This window comes from Engystomops pustulosus, chromosome 7 (assembly GCF_040894005.1).
Source record: "Engystomops pustulosus chromosome 7, aEngPut4.maternal, whole genome shotgun sequence".
Classification (NCBI taxonomy): domain Eukaryota; kingdom Metazoa; phylum Chordata; class Amphibia; order Anura; family Leptodactylidae; genus Engystomops; species Engystomops pustulosus.
Window position 1 is genome coordinate 92,507,481 of NC_092417.1, and position 12,671 is coordinate 92,520,151.

Here is a 12,671-nt window from a genome sequence, read left to right on the forward strand (position 1 = left end):
GAAGATAAGAGGACTGACAGCGGGGATCAGGAACGCCTGCTCCAGAGGGCACACTCAGGCAGGAGGTAAACACCTTTCTTTTATGAACACATCACTTATTTAAGTTTTTTTCCTTAAAATGGATTGCGGCAATGGTTACAAATTGATTATTTATGACAATTTAGTTGTCGCGCTAAGCAGCATTTATACCCACGATTAACAATTAACTTTACCCTAATGTACAAGCCACATGGGTGACCCATGTTCAGTTTTCACACAGATAATGTTGCAGTTCCTGACCTTCAGCTTCACTTTATTACCGCTGCTCTCCACACAATTGCATCCAGGACTTCTCCCGTGCATCTCCCATACTCTGGAACTCTCTACCCAAATGTGTCAGATTGTCCCCCGCCTTCCAATCCTCTAAGTGGAACCTGAAAACCCACCTGTTCAGGATCGCTTACAATACACAATAACTGCACTGCCCCCTCACCTCATGTCTCCATCCTCCCCCCATATAGATTGTGAGCCCTCACGGGCAGGGTCCTCCTACCACTTGTCTCCTGATCACTTTAGTTTTGTATTTGTACTTGCATTTGTTCTTGTCTTAATGTAATGTATGTAAACCCCTTACTGATTGTACAGCACCATGGAATTAATGGTACTCTATAAATTATTATTATTAATATGTGTAATTGGTAAACACAAATTTTATGTATGTTATTAAATATGTTTCATTGAATTTGATCACCTGTGATCTGAGAAATACCGTCTTTGTGCCAAACACTGTGCACGGAGCTGGAATCACAGCCTGAAATTATCAGGCTACTTCCACAGGTTGAAGTTTATGAAGGGATTTAAAAGGGGTTTTTGGTGCAAGCGATCGGATTTTGGGGCAATCACGTCGGCTTTCAGGCAACAGAAATCAGGCGGGCGGACCGTCGGATGATCCGACAGATTCGGACAAACCGTGGGATTTAACTTCAAAATTTCAAAATTGTGTCGCAAGCCAAGCATTTACATACACCGGGAAGAAGGTGAACTCCGGCGGACCTGAACGGGGAAGCGACACATGCAGGATATCGGGCGCACAATCTTTATAAATCGCGGCAGTGTTCATCCTCGTCGGACAGTCCGGATCAGGGATCGCGCGGGGACCCGGTAAGTAAATGTGCCCCAATGTGTAAGATCTCCTCAAAAATTAATTTTTTTTTTTTTTTTTAGTATAGAAAACTTGTGTTAAATACAAAAGACCAAATGCTAAACAATAATTTAAAACAAAAAATTAATGGGAGGGAAAAATAGAAAAACCTAAATCTTGCTCTAGCACTGGTTTTGGCACCCTTTACACTAAGTTAGTATGGAGATACATTTTGGCTCGTCTTTGGTAACAAATGAAAATCACATGTGATTGTTGATGGCTAGGTGACATGAATTAGCCAATGAATGATGAATTCAGTGTTTTAAAAAGCCGTATAAGAGGACATCAGAACTGCTATTAACAAACACAAGACCGTCTCCAAAGATCTGAGTATCCCAGTTTCAACAGTGCGCAATATCCGTCAGGGAACTGTTAAGGATATATGAAAAGGGCTCTTGAGATGAGCCCTCTTCATACAGACATGGGGTTTGTCTACTAACAGTGGCAATCGGTTGCCATGACAGCTTTTGTCTTTCTAAGATTCGAGGCGGTATGGTTTCTGCAGATTCGTTACAATGTGCCATTGACACATTAGGACACAGTTACTTACCCGGTCCGGAGGAGATCCCGAAAGTGCATTGTCCAACGACAATGCACTGTGCCGCGATTCAAGAAGATTGAGCGCACAATATCCTGCATTTGTCGCTTCCCCGATCAGGTCCAACAGAGTTCACCATCTTCCACCGGGTGCATGTAAGTGCATTGTCTTGCGACACAATTTTTAAGTTAAATCCTGCTGTTTGTCTGAATCAGTCAGACCGTCCGACGGCCCGCCCCTTTATAAATCCCTGTCCCAGCGGGGCGATCCCCTATAATACTGAAGGAAATGCGGCTGCAGGACCCTTAGTAAATAAGCCCCACTGTGATGAATCCTATGTAAAATGCCATAGTATGTAGTATGCCATAGTATTAGTAGTATTGCCGTATATGGTAGGAACAATCAGACCATCTAGTGTTAAAGTACACTAGGGGGTTTAAAAAATTAAAAAAATTTAATTAAAAAAAATTGTAATCATTCCCCTTTCCCTAGAACTAATATAAAACGGAATAAACAAAAAAATTTTGCGTCCCAAAATGCCTGATTTATCAAAACATAAAAACGTTTTTTGCCAGCGGTGAACAGCATAACAAAAATTGGCTCCAAATGTAGAAAAAGCGACTTTTACACAATTTTACATAGCATAAAAATTTTTATGAAAAGTGCTCAATAGGTCCCACAGTCCTCAAAATGGTAACAATGAAAATGACATCTTACACATGTCCGTACACAGAAGTATGAAAAATTTTAATTTGCCATCTTCTGACCCTAATAACTGTTTTCTTTCATACACATTGGGGCACATTTATTTACCCGGTTCTGCGGAGTCTGACGATAATACACTGTGATGCGATTCACTAAGATCGTGCGCCTGATATCCTGCATGTGTCCCTTCCCTGCTCAGGTCCGCCGGAGTTCACCTCCTTCTTCATGGTGCATGTAAGTGCATTGCAACACAATTTGAAAGTTAAATTCTGCGCTCACTCAGAATCAGTCAGATTGTTCAAAGCCACGCCCCTCAATTTGTGTTGCATGCAAGGCTGTGCAGCTGTGGCAAAAACCGATCACATGCAACACAATCCCAGCACAGACACCAGCTAAATACCTTTCAAGGCAATTCACAAAAACAGTGCACAGTCCGATGAAAGTGCAGCGTGCGACCCTTAGTAAATAAGCCCCATTGTTTTAATTTTTGACACTAAAATACAATAAAACACAATAGAAACCCTATATAAATGTTCTATCACTGTGATCGTACCGAGTGAATAAAGTAGATGTAAATGTGGAGCGCACAGTGAAAGTCATAAAAACTGATCCCACAAAAAAAAAAATGCAAATGCATTTTTTTGCCAATTTTACCACATTCCAGATTGGAATAATAAATTAACTCACTAAGTACAATTTGTTGTGCAACGCTAGAAGTACTAGAAGTTTATAGATGGCTACAAGAAATGGTTGGCGGCTTTCCTCAAAGTCAAAGGACGTGCAACCAAAATGTTAATTAGGCCCCTTTATTGCTGAACATACTGTTTATTCTGTTTCTTCTGAGAAATTGTAATGTGTAAGGTGAAAAACAATGTTTTGTAACAAGTAGCGGGCTGTGAACCCACTGTGCTATCCAATTGGTTTGACTTTGGGCATACTATGGGCATTATCCCTGGACCTTTCCGGTATTCACCCTTTTACCCCTATACAGGGATCTGGACTTTGCTGCAGAGAGATCTCAAGGCTGCGGGTGGGTGTCCTAGTGTCCTAGCTAGCCCAGCGGCACAAAGACACTGGTAAGTGGTACTAAGGGGTCAGGCAGAGCGGGTAGTCAAAGTCAGTCCGAGGCGAGGCCGGTGGTGCACAAGCAGAAACATAAAAATGCCCAGGGTTGTGGCAGGCAGTACTGGTTCAGAATACAGGCCGGGGCCAGAAACCAGGGAACAGAGAGCAGAAACAGAGTCAGTGGACAAGCGGTGTCACAAGCAGAAAATGAGCAGATACAGAAACCATACAGCAAGTTACGACTAGCTAACAACCTTGCTCAGGCCCGGAGAGTAGGGCATGCTGGACTATATAACGGAAAGTGCATGCTGATAGGCTGGAACAGCCTAGCTAGGAAATGCCCTGTCCCTTTACGAAGTAGAAAGAGGCACCGCCTGCGCCCTAAGGGAGCTGAAGCATAGCTGGCCGCAGCGGCTGAAGGTAAGCCTACGATGTGGAACGCGGCAAGGGGCAGAAACTGTTGCCAGTGTTAGTTATATTGTAATAATCCTGAGGGTATATTTAAAGCTTTATTTCTGAAGATATTGTGGAGTCTACGAAAAAAGTGAAGGGGTGCCAATAATGGTGAGGGGAATTTATTAAGACTGGAATTAGATCTCTGCCAGGACTGTTTTCAGAGAGGCATTTAATAGAATATACGGCTGTCCAATGCATTCACACTTTTGTCCCATTACGCATGTGGATCACAAAGCTGACAAAAAGATAACTTGCTGACAGGGCATATTAAATGTACCCCATTGTGTGGTTTATGTGTCACTATATGTTTGGGACCTAAACTATTATTTTACAGCCAACTAAGCTGTGTGAGGCTATTTTTTTGCACACTGAGCCGAAGTTTTCATTGGTCTAATATCTAAACTTTTAAACCCATTTGTAAAAGCAGCAATTTACTAAAATTTGATTTATGTGTGTTTATACTGTAGTTAAAATAATGGGGGCAATTCATTGATAACCTGCGCCAGAGTTTTTAGTTAATTGATTAAAAAAAATCAATCAAAAACACCTTCTGACATTCAGGTTGTCATGGACATGATATGAAATTGATTTTTTTTCTTTTTTAACATTTTAATGTTAGTGTAAGGTGGTTGTGATCATTATAGTTTAATTATTTATAATGTATTTGTTAACATTATCGTACTGACCTAAGAGAATAACGGGGATGTGTAATTTTGACCCTCCAAATCTGTGAATAAAGTCTTTGATGTAACAGTTTTTTTTGTCAATTGCACATCATTTGGAATTCTCTTACAACTTCCTAGTACATTGCATGGAACTTTAATGGTGCCACTAGAAAGAGAAAATTTGTACTGCAGCTAACAAGACCTCATGTGTATCTGTAAATGGAAAAGTCGACATTTTTTTTTTAGCAAAATTCAAAAATGTATAAAAGTAATTTTGGCATACACTGATTCAATGGTTTATTTTCTACGCTCAGTTGTTTGAGCACTATACTTTATTTTCTAAAAGTAATCAGAAAAAGTATAACTTGTGTTGCTAGGAAAAGCCATTCCCAATAACTGGCTGTTTAAAAACAACAACACAGGTTGAGGTTCTTTGATGCAGTGCAGGTGTGGAATGGAAAAATGATGAAAAATACAGTTTGCCCTTTATAGTTTTATCTCCCTTTATTGCCCACTTCAAAAACTGCTTCAGGGTTGTGCGAGACAGTATAAAAAATATATCTGTGGCACACCCATCCTCAGCGCATGATACAGCACTGGGAATGGAGTCAGGTGGGTGTGGCCACCTTGCCCGGCCAGAAGCTGTTCACATGGTGGCTTATAATAATAATAATTCCTTTATTTATATAGCACACACAGATTACGCAGCGCTGCACAGAGCTTGCCAAAACAGTCCCTGTCCCCAATGGGGCTCACAAACTAATCAACCTACCAGTATGTTTTGGAGTGTGGGAGGAAATCGGAGGACCCAAAGGAAACCCACGCAAACACAGAGAGAAAATACAAACTCTTTGCAGATGTTGACCTGGGGCTTCAGTGCCCCTGCAACAAACAGGGTCCCGGGCCGGAGAGATTGCACCACAGGACCCTGGAAAGGACCGATTATACAGAGTTAGGTCCCATGCATATGGCTGCACAATTTGCAGCCCCATCACGGCCTCCATAGACGTTGGCAGACTGGCTGGGCAAGAGGCGTATTATGCTAAACTATTGCGGGTTGGACCTGTTGTAGTTTTGCCCAGCAGCTGCGCTGGAAGACGGATACATCCAGCGGCCTACACCTCTTGATGTATCCACAGTGATATGGGAGACGTGGCCCTTATGTGATAAATTCCCCCCATAATGTCTAATTTTTTAATTCTGTTGTTTCTCTGGACCTACAGTTAACACCACCATATATGGGGTACATAACACATATGAAATAACTTATTTATTTTTTAGGGTTCATGAAAAAAAAAATCCATCACAACCATTGGGCAGTGCCCAATGGGCACAGCTTCTTCTGTTGAATTCTAGAAAGGGAAATGTACATCCAAATCAGCACTAGTTTCATCTACTTTTGCAGGAAGTAATTTATCTGTGAATGTAATAGAACAGACAGTACACTGTCCCTCTCATTGCCACAAAATGAAATTTTTCTGTAAAAACCGCAGTTGACATAATTGTGGATAAAAATGATTAATATTAATGTGTTTTCAGCTACTTACTCCGCCAAATCCTCTGAAGCGCTGGAGTACCTGACTGTTGATGAAGCATGATTGAGCAGGATTAGCCAGAGCCTGATCAAGCACATGGTCAATAAAGTAGACTCCAGGCTCAATAGTCAGGACCATCCTCTCTTGCAGAGCGCGGGCAGTGCGGAGACTTTTCAGACCAGGCAAATCAATACGATCAACACCCTGAAAAATATAAATTGTAGAATTAATGGGGTTGCCCAAGAGACATAAAAAACTGAGCTTTGTGGCGGGGGGGGGGGGGGGATGTGGGGGTTCTACTTAAAAAAATATACATGTACTTACTTCCTCAGTCCCTCCCCGCAGTCTCTGTGCTGTGCCCCTGTTTATTTACAGGTGCAAGGAAGCGGCCGAGCTGTCACCATATCCCAGTGCTGGATACAGTTCTGGGACAGGGGAAGGGTGGTTGACTGGAAGCTAGTCTGAGCGCAGCTCCTGTGCCACTGTAAACAAAGAGCAGCATGGCCTGGAGAGAACACAGCACGGGACACCGGGAGAGAGCGAGGAGGTAGGTATATGCAAGTACAAGTACATATAAGTGGAATCTGACACTTGTAATCTCTGCTGATCCTGCTCTCCTAATAAAAAGGCTTTTAGAGGCTACTAATATAGCTCTTGGTGAGGGGCTGCTGACTGCTAGACATACTTTTATGATGTACTTAAATACATTTTCCAATGCTTAGCAAAAGCTGCCAGTTATTGAATGCTATAAATTACCAAATTAACCTTCTCATCCAAGGAGTACTGGCAGTAATGGATGGAAAGGCTTGTGGTCAGAGAAATGGTCACATAGTGATGAGAAATAATTTGAATGAACCTGTTTGATAGAGAACACTATGACTGCCAATGGGTAGAAAATTAAAGTAACATTTGAGCTGGATATACTTCACAAATTACAGCTCGATCCTACTCTTACCATGTGTCCTGGATACATACATACATACATAGATCTATCTATTTATCTAAGTGTGTGAAGGATTCTGTTTCTATTAGTTTTCCAAATTGTACTTGTACTCTAAATAAACCATGCAGCCAAATGGTCAGTCCGGATCAGCCAGTAGAACTATAACAATATGTTCTCCTGTCACAGAGAAGCTTTGGAATACACAGAGCTATCTTGCTCCAAATCCTAACAAGCAGTAAAGTATACTTTGGTGATTGGAAGAAGAACTAGTCGGAGACTGCAAACACTAAACAGAATCAGCTGTTGGACAGAGCGGTTGGATGCACTGAGGGTCTGAGCCATTTCTAGGCTGACAATATCATGGTGTAAGTGGATAACATTGGGGGGGGGGACCTATGGTTATTTACTATTACTTGTATAAAACTTTATAATGGCAGGAATGATGTGCTTTATTGTATCACTGAAAGTAATTAACTTATTCCTGACAGCCATGTCTGTTTTTCATTTTTGCCTCCACACCTTGAGAAAACTGTGGGATGGCTTTCAAGTTTTATCTATTTATATTTAGAATGGCACCATTTTACTATTCATATAGGGAAAATAATATGAAATGGAGGTAAAAAATTTCAGTCTTTCTGTTCAACTTTTTAAATCAGTTTGGAAACCAGCAAAAATTTTTAGAAATTAGGCTTTTTACATGACATATGTGCCAGAAAACTGGCGGACAAGGCATGTTAAATTCCTCCCATAAAGTCAATAAGGATTGCTGAGCGAGTATGACAAATGCTTTAGGTTTGGGTAATAACCCATGAAAGATCATTGAAATATCAAGTTTTTATTCAAATTGTTGAAAATGTTTCCCTTTAGTTGTAAAAAGCTAAAAAACAAACACATCAGAGAAATGTTATAAGCAAAAAATGGTTTTATCAACACACAAGTGACGATAACAACTATAACAACTAATGGAATGAACTCCACATCTCAATGCGGCAACTTTCAGACTCCAGGATTGTAGAATACAATTATTTTCCTTATGTTTACATCTATAAACATGCTTCAACAATAAAGCCATTTATTTGTTCTTAATGTTCTTAAATCTCTCACAAACAGTTCATCCAGATGAGGCGGTGAACATGTTCAACACAATTAATTAGTGATGCTAAGAATATTTTATATGAAGTACTAACCTCTGGGTAACCTCCAACATCATGGACATCAATGCCAAGGAAATGACCCAATCCATGTGGCATAAAGACTGCTCCCATGTGAGCCTTGATCATGTCCTCAACATTCCCCTTCAAGATACCAAATTTGGTTAGTTCCTCCAAAATGACACGTTCAGCCAGACGATGCATATCTGGCCATAACACACCTGCGAGGAGCAACATGGGTAACAGTCATTCGTGTCGAAAGTAACACCCATATGTATAAATACTGATGTAAACAAAAAAAGTTTTTATGATGCATTATCAATGTAGTATGTAAATAAGTACTAAACACCCCTGCATTATGGATGCTGTATGACTATGTCCCCATGTGTGGGGGAAAAAAATAAATGTTTCAAAAAACACTTTTAAAAGTCTTCTTAATGATATAATAGACAAAGAGAACCTGACAGCAAGTCTTCATCCATAACATACTCCCCAATAAAATCAGTGGTGTACCAAGTCCTACAGATTGTATCCATTTTGGCTATTACAGAAGTTTCCTACTTAAATTAAGAATACTCTAATCTTATAGGTAATTTATGGTAAGGTCTTCTCATGATCAACTTGGAAGAATCAGTTCTGAGTAAATGTATACAGAACTGTATATTTTATGTCAAACCACTTAGATACCAATGCACAAACTACAACCAAAACCATGTTATTTGAGCAGTTACTTATTCCTCTCTGTTCTGCCACAGCTTGAATAACATTGACGTCCTGAACACACAAGACAGTTGAAAGAAGGAGGGGAGTTTTGGAGTATCAGTGTTGTTTCCCTCCAGGGCTGCCTGGAATTGCCAGAGGATGCCTTGAGTCCTGACCGGCGTACTCTGTGCTGGGATGAAGGCTTGGGTACCCGCAGTGAGGGCTCAGAGTGCCACCTCTGGCCCCCATGCTATAGGTACACCATCACTGTGCAACACCCCTGCCAATGCATAGGCAGGTGGGTAATTGCGAATAGCGCCCTCTCCCTGTCAGAATCTATATGGTGAGCCTGCAAAACTCATCCAGAAGATAATGCTACGAGAACTTGATGTGACTACAGCAGTAGATACTTCCTGGAAAGGTAACAGTTAAATTGGAGTAAGTGATTATCCAATGATGTGGCTGTATTGTTGGCTGGAGTGTGATTGGTGAGGTGCTACCACCTGACCAGGGGGGAGTATAAAAACCTCTGCTGGGTGGAAGCATGTGGTCTTAGATCTTAGCAGTCAATCAGGGTGCATGGTCTCAGGGTGCAGTCAGAGTTATGAGAGAGACAGAGTGTGCAGCACACCTTCAGTGCTGCCAAAAATACTAATCCCAGGAACTGAGCCAGGAGACTAACCCAAGAGCTGCAGCTTCCACAATTTGGACACAGCTTTACCTCATTATACCAGCCTGCATTTGGCTAATGCACTGGCTGGTGCACTATTCCTGCAGACCACTCTCCATGACCACTCAAGTAACAAGAATCCGAATCTGCTGTTTGATTGTTTGGCCTGTTGCCTGCTGGCTACTGTTCAATAAAGAACTGTGAGTTGATTTCCACAACGTTGCCTCTGTCTGATCCCTGGATACGGCTGCTTTCCACCACGGGCTTCCCCATCCATCACCCAGGGATTCATCCGACAGACACCTCAGGGATTGGCCCAGGGAGAAACCAGTACATCAGCCTCTGCCTCCTCATTTCTTGCACACAGCACCTTCTGGAGATCTGCCAAGCTGTAGGTCAGCCCTCCAGTCCCCATACCAAGTACTGTGACCACAGCGTGCCCAAGGCCACACTAGCCAGCCACTCCGGTATACTGGGCACTGGCTGCCTCCCGGCCACCAAGAAAAGGCTAAGCTAAGATAAGATAAGATCATCCTTTATTAGTCCCACAGTGGGGAAATTCACAGCGTTACAGCAGCAGAGAGGGTACAGAGAGTGAAGTACAAACTATGACAACAATAATATTAGGGATAATTGAACAAAAAGAAAAGGGGGATAAAAAGACAAAAAAGAGACAAGCAATGATCTGCAGTTTGGTATTCAGTCTGTGGATGGGACTTGCAGGGACTGGTTAGGTGGGGGGCGCAGGTTACTTCTGTTTGGGCCTTGTTTGTTGAACAGTCTGATGGCAGCGGGGAGGAATGACTTACAATAACGCTCCCTTTCACATTTGGGGTGAAGCAGTCGGTCACTGAATGTGCTCCCCAATGCCACCACAGTCTCATGCAAGGGATGGGAGCTATTCTCCAGAATAGACTTCAACTTACACAGTGTCCTCCTCTCAGCTACCACCTGCACTGTGTCAAGAGGACCCCCCAGGACATAACTAGGCCCCGGTGAGGGGATGTTGCAACTGCTTTAACTGCTTTAAAGGGGTCTTTGCTTCCAGATGGTTTTACCAACAGTGGGACTCATGGTCTACTTATTGCAGGAACCAAGAAATGCATTTTTATACATAGAATTTAAAACCAGCGGTAGGTTCCATTACCTAGGTACACTTTTTCTGATAGTGTATACCAAATCTCTTGTTAATTTTTTGCCAATAACAAATACAGAAAATAACCAATGGGAAAGTGACTCCACATAGATATCTATCCCTATCCCCATTCCTCACGTACATTTTCTTATGCTGAACTAAAAGGATGTGTTCAGTTCAGAAGTTGCAAAATCGGTCTGGTAAATTGCACATGGAGCAATTTAATCCTGGGCAACAGGTCCTAAAGGAAAGCTGTCACCTGGAACCTCATTTTCACTAAAGAATGGTTGTAGAAGCCCATTACAGCTGCATTGCAATGATGTCTTTCTGCCTTTTTTGAGCATTTGCATTACGATACCATTGTTTTATCTTACCTTGCAACCTGACAAAATCCTGTTCTGAAAAAAAAAAAAAGCATGCGACTTGTCTGTGCTCCTCACTCACTCCTCAACCCCCACCTCCCTCCTGCCCTTTCACTCACACAAGGACAGAGCGCAGTGTGAGCTAACATTAATGGGGGAGGGAAGTGGTGTACACAAAGGTGGGGGCTGAGAGCTGAGGTGTGGGTGAGCAGCACAAATTTCTTTTTTTTTTTCTTTTAAATGCATCCAAACCAAAGCAAACTTGGGACTCATAACAGGATTCTGTCAGGGTCAAGGGAAGTTAAAACACACAATTATGTTCTAATGCAAATGCTCAAAAAGAGCAAAGATATATTGGCAAATCAAGTGTAATGGACTTCTGCAACCTATCTTTAGTGAAAATAAAGGGCCCTGGTGACAGGTTCCCTGGGCTGCAATACCTGTAGCTCATAAACAATTAAGAGCAAAACTGCTATCAGTTTATTGTGAGAATGTCAGACCACTCCCAATTTGTTATTTATGGACTATTCGTAAAATAGGCTATTAATATGGGACCTAAATATTCTTTGATTTTGAAGAACCGGTGACACTTAAAAATTCTTTGATGTGTAATAATAAGTAGTCCCATTGTAGGCTGTGGGCTTGAATCATCATCAGTATTTAGAACGATATATAGGCACAGAGTCCCCGAAATCATTTATTTTATTACTGCAGTATTAAGTGCCTTTATTCTGGGTCCCCTATTCAGAGATCAGGACCCCCTATCCAGGCCAAATGAACTATAACCCTCTATGGCATAGATATAATCAGACTATTCCAGGGAATTTTGTGTCTCCAGACTTTTAGAATATGCCAAGTGCTGGATTTTGGATGACTGTGCAGAGAGCTTTCCCCCCAGTGACTCCTGTTGGTTGCATAGGAAGTGTCCTTGTACTATGGAAGGTATCTGCCCAGTCGCACAGAAAAGAAAAATCTGCTGATGGTATGTCTGTTTATTCCCTAGCTTGCTGCCAAATGATATCATGTGTAATACAGGTCAGTGAACCAATGGCCAGGCCACTCGGGGAGAACAAGACACCAGGAACTTGTAGCTGAACTATTAATACTGTCTGCCAATGCAACCAGACAATAGACCACCTTACCCAATAACTAACCACTGGGGAGAGATAGGCACTTCTCCTATACATGCGCTGTACACAGGACTCCTAATAGGGAACTTTATCACATAAAGGAATTATTGTCTGGGTGGGCAAACTGGGTGACAAGTAATGAAGTGATATAATTCTTACTCCTAAATTGGTATATTACAGTACAGGAGCTTTGTAAAGCTTGGTAACAACTCATTTTCCGAGAAATATGGTGTATACCATCGTCATACCGTACATTTTGTTATCGATGACCGCTTCCTTACTAGTTTCTATTCTTTTAATAGAGGCTTAGGCCTGCTGATGTATCCGGCCATGCAGCGTATATTTCTATGCCAGGTCATACTGACACCTGTGGCGCTCCCTGTCATTTTCCCCCTTGGTGTGGAGCTGACGTATAGGAGATAATCTCCGTAATG

The 12,671-nt window shown here is 41.8% G+C and overlaps 1 protein-coding gene across 1 annotated transcript in view; it reads right to left on the minus strand.

Annotated features, from left to right (window-relative positions):
* The window catches only part of PEPD (peptidase D), a 185,381-nt gene that overhangs the window by 5,136 nt on the left and 167,574 nt on the right, over positions 1-12,671 (minus strand). Inside the window, exons 13-14 of the mRNA XM_072117244.1 lie at positions 8,275-8,459; positions 6,157-6,348 (exon numbers count right to left, since the gene is read on the minus strand). Coding sequence (XP_071973345.1) covers positions 6,157-6,348; positions 8,275-8,459 — 377 coding nt within the window. The remainder of the gene's footprint in view (positions 1-6,156; positions 6,349-8,274; positions 8,460-12,671) is intronic.